Source organism: Macaca fascicularis, chromosome 11, assembly GCF_037993035.2.
Source record: "Macaca fascicularis isolate 582-1 chromosome 11, T2T-MFA8v1.1".
Lineage (NCBI taxonomy): Eukaryota > Metazoa > Chordata > Mammalia > Primates > Cercopithecidae > Macaca > Macaca fascicularis.
In genome coordinates, this window is record NC_088385.1 from 132,211,920 (window position 1) to 132,230,001 (window position 18,082).

General features: G+C 47.6%; 1 protein-coding gene across 6 annotated transcripts in view; it reads left to right on the top strand.

The window, feature by feature from the left end:
* Nucleotides 1-16,925: 16,925 nt before the first annotated feature.
* The window catches only part of AACS (acetoacetyl-CoA synthetase), an 82,016-nt gene continuing 80,859 nt past the window's right edge, over nucleotides 16,926-18,082 (top strand). For all 6 annotated transcript variants that reach the window (XR_012420828.1, XM_045366345.2, XM_015430724.3 and 3 more), the window contains exon 1: nucleotides 16,926-17,190. Coding sequence is in view for 5 of the 6 variants with exons in the window: in XM_045366345.2 (XP_045222280.2) it covers nucleotides 17,058-17,190 (133 nt within the window). In the remaining variant the exon portion in view is untranslated. The remainder of the gene's footprint in view (nucleotides 17,191-18,082) is intronic.

Genomic DNA, 18,082 nt, shown 5'->3' on the forward strand with positions numbered 1-18,082 from the left:
TTTGGAAATGTTTCTGGAGCTGGTGCTCTAGAGTGCCCCGCCTCGTGCTAGGCGCTGGGGAACCCCCAAGGGAACCACGGGGACCCAAGCCCGGCTGTTAGGGTGTTTGCTCTTGGAGGCACGTAAAGGGCTTCATTTCAGATGATGAAAGTGCAGTGGGGTGATGGAGTGGAGAATCTGGGCCCTCCTCTGAATTGTAACCACGTGCTATGACATGGGGACGGGGGAAAGACAGCTAATCTAGGAGCAGCCTTCTCGAGGCCTTTATCTGCATAAGAGGTGGTACAAAAAAGGAAAGGGACATTTGTGTGTGCGCGCAAGTAAGATTTCTTTGCATCTTATTACAACATCTATCCCCGCTCCCTTCACCGTATGTGCCAGCTGAATACACTAGGGACTTTGTATTTTTCAGGATCCTTTTCCCCGGAAGCCTGGCTACTGAAGAGAGAACTTCATACTTACATAAGAGGAGAAAGAAGCCAGAGGATGGAGTGTCACCTCATCTAGTCACCTTTTCTTGCCCTATTAGAAGCAAGAGAGCAGAGCGTAGCAAGCTTCAGATGACTTGTTTGACTGGTCTGAGTCTTTTTGGGATTAAATGAGGTTTCTGTTTAGGGAGATCCTTTGTTTCACTATTAGCTTTAGGCTAATAAGTTTTAGTACTGCCTAAACCCCCTCTTAGGGTATATCGCCTGGTTGTTGGTGATGTTGAATTACAGGGTGTCATACAGAGAGTAACAGAAATATAGCTGTGTCTTCCTAGTATTTCCTATGAGCCCTCAGTGGCAGATATCTGTGAGCTGTAGCATAAGATGCATTCATGTAACAAATATCTATTGCATGCCTGCCACATGTGAATACAAGGAGAAAGGTCCCTGCTTTCATGGAATTTCATTGTATTAATTTCATTGAAATGAATAATCAGGATGATTTGGCCTTGCACTTGAAAGAAGCAAAACAAGATCATGTTTACAGTGCCTGGGGTTGGAGGGGGAGGAACATTTAATTATTGTTGACTGGCTGAGTCAGGGTCAGGTGATCCCAGCAGAAGTGGGCCGATTCATCGAAAATCAATTCATTGAAAGTCAATTTGCCAAATAATCAATTCAGTGATTTAGCAGAATTTTCAAGATTTACCAACTTACAGAAAATGGCATTTTATGACTTAATCTTCTTGATTTAGATGCAATGAATAAGAATACAATCATCTGAATTTTTTCTGACATAAAAGATAATATACTTTTTTTTTTTTTTTGAGATGGAGTCTCACTCTGTCGCCCAGGCTGCAATGCAGTGGTGTGATCTCAGCTCACTGCAACCTCCACCTCACAGGTAAAAGTGATTCTTCTGCCTCAGCCTCCTGAGTAGCTGGGAATACAGGTGTGTACTACCACATCCAGCTAATTTTTGTGTTTTTAGTAGAGATGGGGTTTTGCCATGTTGACCAGGCTGGTCTTGAACTCCTGACCTCCCACCTTGGCCTCCCAAAGTGCTGGGATTACAGACCTGAGCCACCATGCCCAGCCCTTTCCAGTTCTTTTTCTACACATATACATTAATGTATAGAAAAAATATATATATGTTAGGCCGGGCGCGGTGGCTCACGCCTGTAATCCCAGCACTTTGGGAGGCTGAGGCTGTCGAATCACGAGGTCAGGAGATCGAGACCATCCTGGCTAACACAGTGAAACCTCGTCTCTACTAAAAATACAAAAATTAGCCAGGCGTGGTGGTGGGCACCTGTAGTCCCAGCTACTCGGGAGACTGAAGCAGGAGAATGGCATGAACCTGGGAGATAGAGCTTGCAGTGAGCCAAGATCATGCCATTGCACTCCAGCCTGGGCGACAGAGCAAGACCGCATCTCTTAAAAAAAAGAAGAAGAAGAAAAAAAAAAAAAAAATATATATATATATATATATATATATGTCAACAGAGAAATTGTCAAACACAAATGTTTTCTTGTATGTATTTTTCTACAACTGTACATGTCATTCTGCAATTTATTCTATCTTCTTCAACAGTCTCTTTGAGGCTGGGCATGGTGGCTCATACTTGTAATCCCAGCACTTTGGGAGGTTGAGGCAGGAGGATCACTTGAGCCCAGGAGTTTGAGACCATTCTGGACAACATAGGGAGACCCTGTCTCTATTTATGTATTTATATATTTTTCGAGACAGGGTCTTGCTGTGTCACCCAGGCTGGAGTGCATTGGCATAATCATAGCTCACTGCAGCCTCCACCTCCTGGGCTCAAGTGATCCTCCCACCTCAGCCTCCTGAGTAGCTAGGACCACAGGCACATGTCACTACACCTGGCTGATTTTTTATTTTTTTATTTATTTTATTTTATTTTATTTTATTTTATTTTATTTTTTTGAGAGGGAGTCTGGCTCTGTCGCCCAGGCTGGAGTGCAGTGGCGCGATCTCGGCTCACTGCAAGCTCCGCCTCCCGGGTTCACGCCATTCTCCTGCCTCAGCCTCCCGAGTAGCTGGGACTACAGGCGCCCACAACCGCACCCGGCTAATTTTTTTTGTATTTTTAGTAGAGACGGGGTTTCACTGTGGTCTCGATCTCCTGACCTTGTGATCCGCCCGCCTCGGCCTCCTAAAGTGCTGGGATTACAGGCGTGAGCCACCGCGCCCGGCCTAATTTTTTATTTTTTATTGAGACAAAGTCCCACTATGTTGCCCAGGCTTGTCTTGAACTCCTGGGCTCAAGCAATCCTCCTGCCTCAGCCTCCCAAAGTGCTGGGATTACAGGGGTGAGCCACTGCACCCGGCCCCCTATCTCTATTAAAAAAAAATCTCTTTGAGAACTGTGATGTTTGTAAGTGAATGTTATTGTTTTTAGTGGATGTGCATAGTATTGTACAGTATGGATTATACTATACTTTGCCATTCCCATGTTGGAGGACTTTAGTTTACAATTTTTCACCGTAGGTTTAGTGAAGTAAGACTCACCCAGAGTCTTGGGTCCCTGCTTTTATTAATTGTTTTATTTTTATTTTTACTTTTTTTTTTTTTTGAGATAGAGTCTCGCTTTGTTGCCCAGGATGGAGTGCAGTGGCATGCGATCTTGGCTCACTGCAGCCTCTGTGTCTTGGGGTCAAGCAATTCTCCTGCCTCAGCCTCCTGAGTAGCTGGGATTACAGGCATCCGCCACCACACTCCACTAATTTTTGCATTTTTAGTAGAGATGAGGTTTCACCATATTGGCCAGGCTGGTCTCGAACTCCTGACCTCAAGTGATCTGCCTGCCTCGGCCTTCCAAAGTGTTGGGATTACAGGCATGAGCCACTGCGCCTGGCCTATTGTTTTAAATTGTGAGATGAACAAAGCATACAAAAAGACTGAATATAACATACATGTGCAGTTTACAGAATAATAAATGTGGACCACGTACTCACCATACCGCTTAATAGGGCATGACCTATTAAGTCTCTTGGAAATCCCTCCCTAAATTCAGCTCTTTTATTTGCCCTAGAAGAAACCATTTCCCTGAATATGGTTAAGCATTTATTTGTTTGTCTTTATGTTTTTCTAATACGTATGGATCTTTTTTTTTTTTTTTTTTTTTTGAGACAGAGTTTCAGTTTTGTTGCCCAGGCTAAGTGCAAGTGCACGATCTTGGCTCACTGCAACTGCTTCCTGGGTTCAAGCGATTATCCTGCCTCTGCTTCTTGAGTAGCTGGGATTACAGGCGCCCGCCACCACACCTGGCTGATTTTTGTATTTTTAGTAGAGATGAGGTTTTGCCATGTTGCCCAGTCTGGTCTTGAACTCATGTGATCTGCCAGGCTCGCCTCCCAAAGCACTGGGATTACAGGCGTGAGCCACCGCACGCAGCCGGTTCCATCATTTTCTTATCTTTATTCCTGTTGAGGATTTCAAGTTGTGTGGTCGTATTTTCTCCTCTGCGGGGCTGGAGAGGAGGTGGGGAAGCTCAACCTTGAGACATCAACTCTGGCACATCTTGTACTTAGTAACTGGCACCCACTCAATATCCACAGCCCCATGGGCATGTGGGGAGTGTTGATGCAACCACACTATGGAGGCCAGAAAAAGAAATCCTCAAGCAACCCTTTGGACCTGATGGACTCAGGGGACCTGGCTGAGTCTGCAGTTGGAATCACCACTTTCCCTTTCTTCTGGCCTGACCTCAGGGGCCACTGTGTCAGCAGCTGCTGTCCGTGCAGATGCTGTGGCTTCCTGTCCCTCTGGGCCTCCAGTCTTTCCCTCCGTCTCATTGCACTGTTGCTTTGGTTAGGACTTGGGTAAAATCAGAGGCTTGAACTTGTTCTTATCTAGTCTGACTCCAAGTACTCATGGAATCCAGCAGCATATCCTGATGGTTCTCCCTTCCAAAATAGTTCTATGTATGTAGAGGTATTCACAGATTTATATTTATATAAAAATAAATGTATATATTTACATTGTGGGATATAGAGCTATCTGAATATAACATGTATGTACAGTTTATGAAATAATAAATGCACACCAAGTAGTCACCGCCCAGCTTAATGGGGGATGACTAGTATCTTGGAAATCCCTCCCTAAATTCAGTCCCTTTATTTGCCCTATGAGAAACCAGTGCTATATCTATGGCTCTATATACCACTATGTAAATATATACATTTATTTATTAATGTTTTGAGATAGAGTTTCACTCTTGTTGCCCAGTGTGGAGTGCAATGGTGGGATCTTGGCTCACTGATTTCAGGCATGTGCCACTGCACCTGGCCATACATTTTTTTTTTTTTTTTTGAGATGGAGTCTTGCTCTTATCGCCCAGGCTGGAGTGCAATGGCACAATCTCAGGTCACTGCAACCTCCGCCTCCTGGGTTCAAGTGATTCTCTTGCCTCAGCCTCCCAGTAGCTGGGATTACAGGCAACTGTCACCACGCCCAGCTAATTTTTGTATTTTTAGTAGAGACTGGGTTTTGCCATGTTGGCTAGGCTGGTCTTGAGCTCCGGACCTTGTGATCCGCCCGCCTCGGCCTCCCAACGTGCTGGGATTACAGGCATGAGCCACCGTGCCCGGCCCATAAATTTATTTTTTATACTGTTCCATTCACCCCTCAAACCCAACCACAGTCTATGGCCACACAACAGACGAATAGTCCTTTCAAAATGTACGTCATGTCGCTTCCCCACTCAAAAGCTTCCAAGTGGCTTCTCATCACACTTTGAATAAAACCCAAAGCATTTATCCCATGGCCTCCCAAGGCCCCATATGGCCACTGCCGTTAAGACTGTGCCAAGCAGGCCTCAGGAGCTTTGCGTTTGCTATGCCCTCCTGAAGATCAGCACTGGGTTGGATGTGTCCCTTCATTTAGGTGTCAGCTCATGTTACTTCATTAGGGAGGTCCTTCCTTGACCACTTTTTTTTCCTTTTTTTGTCTTTTTTTGGTGAGACTGAGTTTTGCTCTTGTTGCGCAGACTGGAGTGCAAAGCTGCAATCTTGGCTCACTGCACCCTCTGCCTCCCGGGTCAAGCGATTCTCTTGCCTCAGCCTCCTGAATAGCTGGGATTACAGGCGCCCGCCACCAGGCCCAGCTAATTTTCGTATTTTTAGTAGAGACAGGGTTTCACTGTGTTGGCCAGGCTGACCTTTTTTTTTTTTTTTTCCCCATGTTTGGGGCTTGTTTTTGTCTCTCAAGTGTGAAATATAAATCATGTTTTTACGATTTTTGTGAATCTTGACTTTTCATACCTTGTTTTTGTAAGCAAAAGTTTCTTATTAAAATAATAAAATGACTGTCTTTGTGTGCAATATTTATCTCAAGTGTTTGTTAAAACAGCATTGTTATTTCTCAGGACAAGAGCAAGGATCAACCCCTGCAGAAGCTTAGGAACTATGTACAGAACTTTACAGAACAGAGGCAATACTTTAGCTTAAGCCTCTCTGCTGACCAGAGAATGGAATTCTGCGTGGACTCAAGGGACAAAAGGAAACTAGGCAGGGAAAGGGAAAAGGAAAGTGGCCATGTGAATCAAATTTCAGCTGCCATCAGGGCACATCTTGTGGTGGCCACAGATTGTAGGCTGCTTTTGGAAGATTCGGGCTCAGCACAGGATTCCATTTGTCTACCTGGCTACACCCCTGGCTGAGGTGCCATGTGGTCAGTGTCACTCAAGTCCCTGGCCAGCCAAACTCCCGCAGCAAAGGGTCCCAAATCGAGGATCAAGTTCCTCCGGAAGTCATTTCTATCAGTGGCAAAGTGGTAGATGCCCCGAGACCAATCTCCCACGTTGTCTGGTATTTCCAGAGTTTCACTGGCCAAGCTGGCAGCGCTCACCCGGGTCTCCCTGGAAGCCATAGTAGGAAGCTTCGCACAGGCCTTTTTTTTTGAGACGGAATTTCGCTCTTGTTGCCCAGGCTGGAGTGCAATGGCGTGATCTCGGCTCACCGCAACCTTCACCTCCCAGGTGCAAGCGATTCTCCTGTCTCTGCCTCCGGAGTAGCTGGAACTACAGACACGAGGCAACACACTTGGCTAATGTTTGTATTTTTAGTAGAGATGGGGTTTCATCATGTTGGTCAGGCCAGTCTCAAACTCCTGACCTCAAGTGATCTGCCCATCTCAAAAAAAAAAAAAAAAAGTGGCTTCTTTCTGATGTGGTGTGCATTCTTCAATACAGTACATACAAATTTTATTTTGCCGGGCGCGGTGGCTCACGCCTGTAATCCCAGCGCTTTGGGAGGCCGAGGCGGGCGGATCACAAGGTCAGGAGATCGAGACCACGGTGAAACCCCGTCTCTACTAAAAATACAAAAAATTAGCCGGGCGCGGTTGTGGGCGCCTGTAGTCCCAGCTACTCGGGAGGCTGAGGCAGGAGAATGGCGTGAACCCGGGAGGCGGAGCTTGCAGTGAGCCGAGATCGCACCACTGCACTCCAGCCTGGGCGACAGAGCAAGACTCCATCTCAAAAAAAAAAAAAAAAAAAAAAAAAAAAATTTATTTTATTCAATCACATCACGACATATTTATTCCAATTACAGCCAATCCACCTCTTATTTTGATATAAAGTGCTCATTTTTCATGACCATTTAAGCCTGTGATGAAAATGTGTAGAATTCAACTTAAGTCAGGATACAGACCCTGAGGTTGCACACAGTCCTGTCAGGAGAGACTCCAAAGTTGGGATTCTTTGGCAAGGAAGACAGGGGGATGCTCACTGAGCAGGCAGCCATCGGTGTCCGCCATGTTGATTTTCTTTACTGACTCTCTCCCTAAGACAGAAATTTTGTATTTTTCCAGCTTCTTCTTAGCACTTTGGCTTTTGTTTTTATGTGTGCAAAGAGTTATCAAGCTTTGCGAAGGGAGGAGAAAAGTGAAATTACAATTTCCCAGAGCACATGGACTATCCTCGGGCACCTCTGGTTTCTGTCTCAACTGTGGGTGCCATTCCTCTTCCAGACCATCCATTTGGGCCTCTTTGGGAAATATCTTTGCTGTTTCCAAATACTCATGCCTTTTACATGAATCCCCTTTCAATATATTCCAGTATGCGGAGCTTGCAGTGAGCCGAGATTGCACCACTGTACGCCAGCCTGGGAGACAAAGCCAGACTCTGTCTCAAAAAAAAAAAAAAAAAAAAAAAAGGGACATGGGAGAGGAAGCAAGGTAGGGCTTGAAAAGACACCTCCAAAGGCCCATGTGTGTCAGGAAGTGTGTCACAGGGGGTGAGGGCTAAGTCTGCAGTCATTCTGGCTGTGGCTTACCTCTGCCTTGTGCTGCCTCACAGGTGCTGTGTCTGGCTGGGTGGGCCAAGCTGGAGGAATTAGGAGTGAATCAAGTGGCTGTCAGATATATAAATCCAGGCTTCTCCCTGCCCCATGAAAACTGGTCAACCCACTGGTCCAAGTGGATTTCCACGTGCATGAGGGCTGGGTCTGTGCTTCACACAGTTGGGTCCCCATTGCCCAACTCACAGCAGGCAACCGCGAGGCGTGTGCTGAGGGAATGAATGTTTCTTGAAATCCTACTGTGGATCAGGCATTGGGGACTGCGTGGTGTGCTCGCGAGACAAGGATCCTGCCCCTGTGGAATTTGCATTCTGGTGTTAAATGAACACAAATACGTAGATCTCTCAAAAGCGAACTTCCCTCTGCGTGGAAATGGACTCATGTCTGGCAAATGCAATAACATGGTGACAAACAGCCAGAGGTGGCCCCGAATTTGGAGGCCAGGGCGGGGCCTGGAAGTCATGTTTATATAGCAAGCACCCTGTTTTAAGTTCGAATCTCTGTTTATATGTGGTGATCAGGAGATGGAAGCTGTTTAAAATTAGGTGGTGGAAGTGGGAGGTTACTTCATAAAATTCCAATACTGGTCAGGCATGGTGGCGCGATCCCGTAATCCCAGCCACTCCAAAGGCCGAGGCAGGAAGATGGCTTCAGCCCAGGAGTTCGAGGTTGTAGTGAGCTATGATTGCGCCACTGCACTCCAGCCTGGGCAATACGGCGAAACCTCGTCTGTCTCTAAAACATAAAAACAAATTAAGCTCCAACACTGCAAAAAACTATTTTTGGGGAAGTTGATTGGGTGGCTGAGATAAAAGAAGACAAACAATTTGGGATGGTCTCTAACACGGAGCCCACAGTAGGGGTATGATAAATAAACCTCCAAAATATACCTGAAGTCCATTTCTTCTCTCCATCTCCACCCTGGTCCAGCCACCATCATCTTTTGCATAACTTCTCCTGCCTTTGCCCCCGAAGACTATTCTCAACTCAGCATCAGGGGGATTCCTATCACAGCCACAGTCACAGCAGGTCCCTCTCCACTCAAAACCTGCCAGTGGTCTCACCTTAACCCAGGGTAAAAGCCAAAGTCTCCACTGGGCTCCAGGACCTAACTGAGCTGCCACCCCTTCCTCTGCTGACTTAATCTTCTATCCCAGGTCTCTCACATCAAAAACCTTGTCCTCCTTACAAAGTTCTCTAAGCACCCCCAGCACTCTCCTGCCTCAAGGTCTGAGCCCTGGCTGTTCCCCCTGCCTGGAGACTGAATTGCTCACTCCTGTCACCTTCTTCAGGTCACTGGTAGAAGTCATCTTTTCAAGGGGGCCTTCCCTGACAACCCCATTTAAAGAGAAACACCCCTCCTCTCACATTCTGTATGTCTCCCTTGCTTTCTCTCCATAGCACTTAATACCTTTTTGTTTTTTTGTTTCTGTTCTTTTTTTTTTTTTTTTTTGAGACAGAGTCTCGCTCTATTGCCCAGGCTGGAGTGCAGTGGCACGACCTTGGCTCACTGCAACCTCTGCCTCCTGGGTTCAAGCAATTCTCCTGCCTTAGCCTCCCAAGTAGCTGGGATTACAGGCATGTGTCACCACACCCAGCTAATTTTTTTGTATTTTTAATAGAGATGAGGTTTCACCATGTTGGCCAGGCTGGTGTTGAACTCCTGATCTCAAGTGATCTGCGTGCCTTGGCCTTCCAAAGGGCTAGGATTACAGGTGTGAGTCACTGTGCCCAGCGTTATATCTTTTATTATACAAATATTATATACGGTATGTATTTCTCTATAATGTGTGAACCCAGAAAATCTTAGGTCTCAATTGATTTAGAAAGTTAATTTTGTGAAAGTTAAGTATGTGTGCCCATGACACAGACTCAGGAGGCCCTGACAACATGTGCCCAAGGTGGTCAGAGCACAGTTTGGTTTTATACATCCTAGGGAGACATGAGACATCAGTCAGCATATGCAAAAACACCGGTTCTGTCTGGAAAGGTGGGACAACTGGAAGCAAAGCTGGGAAGACTTGAAGCCCAGAGGGGGTCTTCCAGGTCACAGGTAGATAAGAGACAAATGCTTGCATTCTTTTGAGTTTCTGATTAGCCTCTCCAAAGGAGGCAATCAGATATGTATCTATCTCAGTGAACAGTGGGGTGACTTTGAATAGAATGAGAGGCAGGTTGGCCCTAAGCAGTTCCCAGCTTGACTTTTCCCTTTAGCTTAGTGATTTGGGGACCCCAAGATTTATTTTTCTATCACATTTTCCCTTTTCTTTCTTTCTTTTTTTTTTTTTTTTTGAGACGGAGTCTCGCTGTGTCGCCCAGGCTGGAGTGCAGTGGCGTGATCTCGGCTCACTGCAAACTCCGCCTCCCGGGTTCACGCCATTCTCCCGCCTCAGCCTCCCAAGTAGCTGAGACTACAGGCGCCCGCCACCACGCCCGGCTAGTTTTTTGTATTTTTAGTAGAGACGGGGTTTCACCATGTTAGCCAGGATAGTCTCGATCTCCTGACCTCGTGATCCACCCGCCTCGGCCTCCCAAAGTGCTGGGATTACAGGCTTGAGCCACCGCGCCCGGCCTTCCCTTTTCTTTTTAAAAATCTTTTGGAGAAAGCATTTTTAGAAGAAAAGGAGTCTCTGCTCTCAGGTTTCATCTGATCGTTCATGACTAGAATGGTTTATTCCTAGACAGGTAGGACCCAAGTTATTAAGAAGGCTCATCTTTAGCAGGTTGTGAAGTCTCATGTCCTTTGAAGAGAAAATAGGGGAAGGAAGGGAGAAAAGCAATAACAAACCAAAGAATAATCCTGGAAAATCGATATAGGCCACATTACCCTAAAGTCCGTATATCAGTAGGCAGGTATGAAAATGTCTTATGTATGTAAATAGGTTGCTGTTATTTTCTTCTGATGTTTAAGTTGTCTAGCTTCAGTTTGCAGGGCTTTATGAAAGCAAAACTTAGTTTTTGGTGACTCCAAATTAGGAAAAGTGGGAAAAAAGAAGAAAAAAAGATTGAAAACGTTATTTTATAGGCTTGTAGTCAAGAAAAACTAGAATTTGGTCCAAACTATAGACAATAATAAAAATGGAAAAACATTAGGCAAAACTAGAATCTAATAACAGATGTATTATAGTTTTTGAAACATAATTTTTCTCTCTCCAGTTTCCCATTTTTACTAAGGACAAATAATGGTAGGATTTATTTGCTTTATTATACCTGGCCTGATTATTTGTATACAATACTGCAAGAATAATTTTTTTTTAACATAGGCTTTTAAATTGGCTTTGATGGAACTTTGTTCCATAGAAGGAATCTCAGATGAGACCTTTTAAAACTGAGTCCAGGCAGGGATTTGTACCATCAAATACCTATGAGTTGGTTGAATCCCTCTCCTCTTGAGGTTCCAAGATAAACTTGGGGCTCCTGGACCTGTCAGAAAGTGACATTCTTTACTTACCACAGGTCAGGAATCCTGTACAGGGACTGTGTAGGCAAAGGTCTGAGGCCAGCTTTTCCCAAGGGGCTTTTATTGGCTCCATAAGTCAAGTTGATCCCTTAAAGGAAAGCACACCATTTCAGTCAAAACCTTGTTTCTCCAATTGTGTCCTGTTACAAATGAAAACAGGTTCTTATTGCACGTATGCAGTTAACTGTGTTGTTGTAAGAATACTCACAAATAGTTTCCAAAATTTTGTAGAAATCAGGTAGAGAGAAACAAATTTGCTCCAAATTTTGTTCATAGGAGTATACTATACTCAATTGTTAAAAGCTGTAAATAGCTTAAAAGTTTTCTTCACTCAGAAAAACAAAAAGATCAGCAATGCTTTAAGCAAAAAGTTAAAAAGATTACAGATTACTTCAGACTTCTTCTTCTTTTTTTTTTTTAGACAGAATTTCCCTCTTGTTGCCCAGGCTGGAGTGCAATAGTGCGATCTTGGCTCAACACAACCTCTGCCTCCTGTGTTCAAGTGATTCTTCTGCCTCAGCCTCCCGAGTAGCTGGGATTACAGGCATGTGCTGCCACGCCCAGCTAGTGTTGTATTTTTAGTAGAGACGGGGTTTCTCATTGTTGGTCAGGCTGGTCTCGAACTCCCGACCTCAGGTGATCTGCCTGCCTCGGCCTCCCAAAGTGCTGGGATCACAGGCATGAGCCACTGCGCCTGACCAGGACTACCTACCTCTTAACTGGATCTCTGAGCTCTGAGCAGAGCCCACACTGAATCCTGGGTCTCCAAAAAGGGAGAATTATTTTGAAGTTAGACAATGTGATGCTTTTACAGTGTACTTAAATTTTTTTTTTTTTTTTTTTGAGATGGAGTCTCATTCTGTCTCCCAGGCTGGAGTGCAGTAGTGCAATCTCAGCTCACTGCAAGCTCCGCCTCCTGGGTTCACGCCATTCTCCTGCCTCAGCCTCCTGAGTAGCTGGGACTGCAGGCGCCCACCACCACGCCTGGCTAATTTTTTGTATTTTTAGTAGAGATGGGGTTTCACTGTGTTAGCCAGGATGGTCTCCATCTCCTGACCTCGTGATCCATCCGCCTCAGCCTCCCAAAGTGCTGGGATTACAGGTGTGAGCCACTGTGCCTGGACAACAAAGACATTTCTAAGTGTCTAAACTACACTCTTTCTTAAAAACCCCAGAGTAGCATCTGTTGCAATAGCTGTTAATGAAGAAAACAGAATTCAGTCAACTGAGGGAAACAAAACAAAACAAAACAAAACAAAAACCTTTGCTCAAAAAAAAAAGCATCGGGTCCTAGGAGAGAAAAACAAAAACAAAAACATGGCAGCCTTTTAAATACAAACACGTGCACATGCACACATACATCTTGGATGTTAACTTTTTTTTTTTTTTTTTTTTTGAGACGGAGTCTTGCTCTGTAGCCCGGGCTGGAGTGCAGTGGCCGGATCTCAGCTCACTGCAAGCTCCGCCTCCCGGGTTTACGCCATTCTCCTGCCTCAGCCTCCGGAGTAGCTGGGACTACAGGCGCCCGCCACCTCGCCCGGCTAGTTTTTTGTATTTTTAGTAGAGATGGGGTTTCACGGTGTTAGCCAGGATGGTCTCGATCTCCTGACCTCGTGATCCGCCCGTCTCGGCCTCCCAAAGTGCTGGGATTACAGGCTTGAGCCACCGAGCCCGGCCTGGATGTTAACTTTTAATTAAGCTAACTTTTAACCATTGAGCTCCTTTAAAAAAATCTTTTAAAATCTCATTACAGGCCGGGCGCGGTGGCTCAAGCCTGTAATCCCAGCACTTTGGGAGGCCGAGACGGGCGGATCACGAGGTCAGGAGATCGAGACCATCCTGGCTAACACAGTGAAACCCCGTCTCTACTAAAAATACAAAAACTTAGCCGGGCGAGGTGGCGGGCGCCTGTAGTCCCAGCTACTCGGGAGGCTGAGGCAGGAGAATGGCGTGAACCCGGGAGGCGGAGCTTGCAGGGAGCTGAGATCCGGCCACTGCACTCCAGCCTGGGTGACAGAGCGAGACTCCGTCTCAAAAAAAAAAAAAAAAAAAAAAAAAAAAAAAAAAAAAAAATCTCATTACTATATTTCTGTTAGGAGAAGTTGCTGCTATTTCAGAAGTACCAAGAATCAAACTAGAAAGGGCTTGATTTAGGAACCAAATCTAGGCTGTCATAGTTGGAAAAAACAGGCAGAGCCTTAGCTATGGAACTGCTACTTGGGGCAACAGTCATTGCTTTCACTTTGCCTGGCTAGCGAAAAGGTGGCCTTATTATGTAAATAAAGCCCCTTTAGTAGTTAAAATCAAACATCTTTCTTTTTTTTTTTTTTTTTTTTTTTTTTTTTTTTTTTTTTTTTTTTTTTTGAGACGGAGTCTCGCTCTGTCGCCCAGGCTGGAGTGCAGTGGCCGGATCTCAGCTCACTGCAAGCTCCGCCTCCCGGGTTCCCGCCATTCTCCTGCCTCAGCCTCCCGAGTAGCTGGGACCACAGGCGCCGCCACCTCGCCCGGCTAATTTTTTGTGTTTTTAGTAGAGACGGGGTTTCGCCGTGTTAGCCAGGATGGTCTCGATCTCCTGACCTTGTGATCCGCCCGTCTCGGCCTCCCAAAGTGCTGGGATTACAGGCTTGAGCCACCTCGCCCGGCCTTAGTTTTTTTTTTTTTGTATTTTTAGTAGAGACGGGGTTTCACCGTGTTAGCCAGGATGGTTTCGATCTCCTGACCTCGTGATCCACCCGCCTCGGCCTCCCAAAGTGCTGGGATTACAGGCTTGAGCCACCGCGCCCGGCCACATCTTTCCTCTTTTAATTTTTTTCTTTTGCTAGTTGTTTTCCTCCCCTACAAGGCTGTGTGTGTGTGTGTGTGTGAATTTAGCCACTTTAGAGTCCTTGTTCCCCACAATTTGGAACTTTCCTTTTGATTTGATCAAGTCAGATAGTTGATCAAACCCAATGGGAAAAAGACCAAAACAACAACAAAAACAGAGACAAACAAACAACAAAAAAAGCATTTAAGGCAAACAAAAAATGGCACAATGTATATGATCACTGAGCGCACTCTAATGGTAAGGATAAATTAATGTTAGAGGAAAGGGGTCCCGATCCAGACCCCAAGAGAGGGTTTTTGGATCTCATGCAAGAAAGAATTCAAGGCGAGTCTGTAGACTAAAGCAAAAGCAAGTTTATTAGGAAAGTAGAGGAATAAAAGAATGCTCTGTCCATAGACAGAGCAGCCCTGAGGGCTGCTGGTTGCCCATTTTCATGGTTATTTCTTGATGATATGCTAAACAAGGGGTGGGCTATTCATGCCTCCCCTTTTTAGACCATATAGAGTAACTTCCGGATGTTGCCATGGCATTTGTAAACTGTCAGGGCACTGATGGGAGTGTAGCAGCGAGGTCAGGCAGAGGTCACTTTCATCACCATCTTGGTTTTGGAGGGTTTTGGCTGGCTTTTTTACTGCAACCTGTTTTATCAGCAATGTGTTTATGACTTGTATTTTGTGCCAACCTCCCATCTCATCATGTGGCTTAGAACGCTTTAACTGTCTGGGAATGGAGTCCAGTAGATCTCAGTCTCGTTTTACCCAGTCCCTACTCAAGATGGAGCTGCTCTGGTTCAAATGCCTCTGACATTAAGACCAGCTGGTTGTTAACCGTAACTTCAGCCAAGACAAACCCGAATTCAGTTACTTACCTGGGGATGGGTCTTAGGCTGTAGACTGCTCTCTACCATCCTAGAAGCAGGAAAAAAGGCCTCATCTTCCCTGTTGGAAGCGAGCTCAAACTCCATAAAGGAGTTACCTGCCTTCCATTGTCATGGAAACAGGAAATCTTGCCTTCCTTGTTGGAAGCAAGTAAAACTGCAAAGAAAAGAGGAGTTGTACAGCAAAATAAACTGTAGATCTCCACCAAATTTTGGGAGATCAGGGAGTCTCTGGAGGGGGTGCTCTCAGACCTAGGCTCACTTCTGTAATCCCAGCGCTTTGGGAGGCCAAGGCAGGCGGATCACCTGAGGTCAGGACTTCAAGACCAGCCTGGTCAACATGGTGAAATCCCATCTCTACAAAAATGCAAAAATTAGCCGGGTTCGGTATCTCACGCCTGTAATTCCAGCACTTTGGGAGGCTGAGGACGGGGGATCACCTGGGGGCCGGGAGTTGGAGATCTGCCTGACCAACATGCAGAAACCCCGTTTCTACTATAAATACAAAACTAGCCAGGCGTGGTGGCGCATGCCCGTAATCCCAGCTACTCGAGAGGCTGGGGCAGGTGAATTGCTTTAACCCGGGAGGCGGAGGTTGCGGTGTGCCGAGATCTCGCAATTGCACTCCAGCCTGGGTAACAAGAGCGAAACTCCGTCTCAAAAAAACAAAAAAACCCCCAAAAACCAAAAAACAAAAAGTAGCTGGGCACGATGGCGCGTGCCTGTAATCCCAGCTACTCAGGAGGCTGAGGCAGGAGAATCGCTTGAACCCGGGAAGCAGAGGTTACAGTGAGCTGAGATTGGGCCATTGCACTCCAGCCTGGGCGACTGAGTGAGACTCAAAAAAAAAAAAAAAAGGTTAAAAAAAAAAAAAAAACAGGCCGGGCGCGGTGGCTCAAGCCTGTAATCCCAGCACTTTGGGAGGCCGAGACGGGCGGATCACGAGGTCAGGAGATCGAGACCATCCTGGCTGACACAGTGAAACCCCGTCTCTACTTTAAAAATACAAAAAACTAGCCGGGCGAGGTGGCGGCGCCTGTAGTCCCAGCTACTCGGGAGGCTGAGGCAGGAGAATGGCGTGAACCCGGGAGGCGGAGCTTGCAGTGAGCTGAGATCCGGCCACTGCACTCCAGCCTGGGCGGCAGAGCGAGACTCCGTCTCAAAAAACAAACAAACAAACAAACAAACAAACAAAAAAAACAAAGGCGGGAGGGGGCCTTCCAGGTCGTAGGTAGATAAGAGACAAATGGTTGCATTCTTTTGAGTTTTTAATTAGCCTCTCAAAGGAGGCAATCAGGTATGCATTTATCTCAGCCCGGGGGTGACTGATAGAATGGGAGGCGGGTTGGTCCTAGGCAGTTCCCAGGTAGACCTTTCCCTGTAGATTAGTAGTGGGGCCTCAAGATTTATTTTCCTTTCACAAATGTATATTTTGATACCCATTGGCATACTATGTATATTATTGTATTATACTGTGACATTATCTGGTGTAAATACACGATGTATTTATTTGTTAATCGTCTCCCGTCCTCCTCACATCTGTACCCCTCCTCTCCTGTTGACAGACGGCAAGAATTTTGCTTCGTTCGCTGCTGTATCCGCAAAGCTCCCAAAGTGCCCGGAATGCCGCAGGCGCTCAGTAAGGACCTGCAGGAAGAAATAGCGAATGAATGATGTACACGTGTAGGAACCAGCGGACTCGGACGCCTGGCTCCTGCGGCTGCCCTAATGTCCTCCAGCTCCAGGTGAGGTCGGGGAGCTGGGGCCAAGGCAGCGCCCTTGGCCCCAGGTGAAGGCGGGGGTGCCCGCCCCTCACTCGCACGACCCCCGGCCGCGGGCGCTGGAGTCGGCGGCTGCGAGCACTACTTTGCGCGGCGCTGCACTCGGCGGAGGGTTACAGGCGGGAGGGCGGGGCCTGGAAGGGGCGGGGCCTGGAAGGGGCGGGGATTCGGGGCGGGGCCTGCGAGGCGGGGCCTGGGCCAAGTGGCCCGCCGGCGGCGGCGGCTGCGATTCAGTCCGTTGCTTTCCGCCGCTGCCGTGTCCGTCTCAGCCCGCCAGGCGCTCCAGACCGTCGCCTCCCCCGGACCCAGGTCCCCGGCCCCTGGTCCCCAGCCCTCATCGCAGCCCCGGCGGCCCGCCGCCGCCATGTCCAAGGAGGAGCGCGCCGGGCGGGAAGAGATTCTGGAGTGCCAGGTGATGTGGGAGCCTGACAGTAAGAAGAACACGCAGATGGACCGCTTCCGGGCGGCTGTGGGCGCCGCGTGCGGCCTGGCGCTGGGTGAGAGCCGGGCGCGGGGCCGGGCCTGCGGGGGATGGGCGGGGACCGTGCAGGGTGGTTGGGTGGTCTCCCCATTGCTAGTTTCATGCTTCTGGGGCTGGAGGAGCCACTTGATGGCGGGGAGGCCTTCTGGCTGCGGGGTTCCCCCCTCTCTTGGGGAACATCACCCCTCCACAGCACCTCCTGGCACTTCCCGACTCTGCAGCGTCTCCTCTGCATGTGGGCGTCACCCTCTCCCCAGGAGTGTCACCCCTCGCGAGGGCCAGCTGCCTGTTGACTGGGTGGTCCCCTGCTAGGCTTTCCTACCTATGAGGTGCTCGCTGGAGTCTTGACCTCCAGCCTGTGGGGGCTTCCCCCGGACATAGGGCCTGTTTGACTTGCAGCTCTTCCTGTTTGTGGTGGTCCCTTGCCAGTCCTCAGTGCCGTGCACTCTGCCCCCCTGACCTCCCCCATCTCCAGCTGCCCCTCCTAGAGGCCAGCACCTAGAAGGATGGCCAGGTAGGAGGCCCTGTCCACATGTCTACACTCCCAGCCCCCAAACAGAACCTAGTAAAAGACTCTCTTTCCACCCATCACCTTGAACTTCAGAAACCGCCTCTCTGGGTGTGGGTGGGGCAGAGGCCCCTTCTCCGTGGGGTGACCGTTCAGGGTGCTCTTCCTGAGCTCTAGCTGGCTTGCCCAACTACCAGCTCCACCCCTCCACACCTGTCTCAGCCGGGTGTTCCTAGGGGATTTTTTTTTTTTTTTGAGGAGGAGTTTTGCTCTTATTGCCCAGGCTGGAATGCAGTGGCGTGATCTCGGCTCACTGCAACCTCCACCTCCCGGGTTCAAGCGATTCTCCTCCCTCAGCCTCCCGAGTAGCTGGGATTACAGGCATGCGCCACCACGCCTG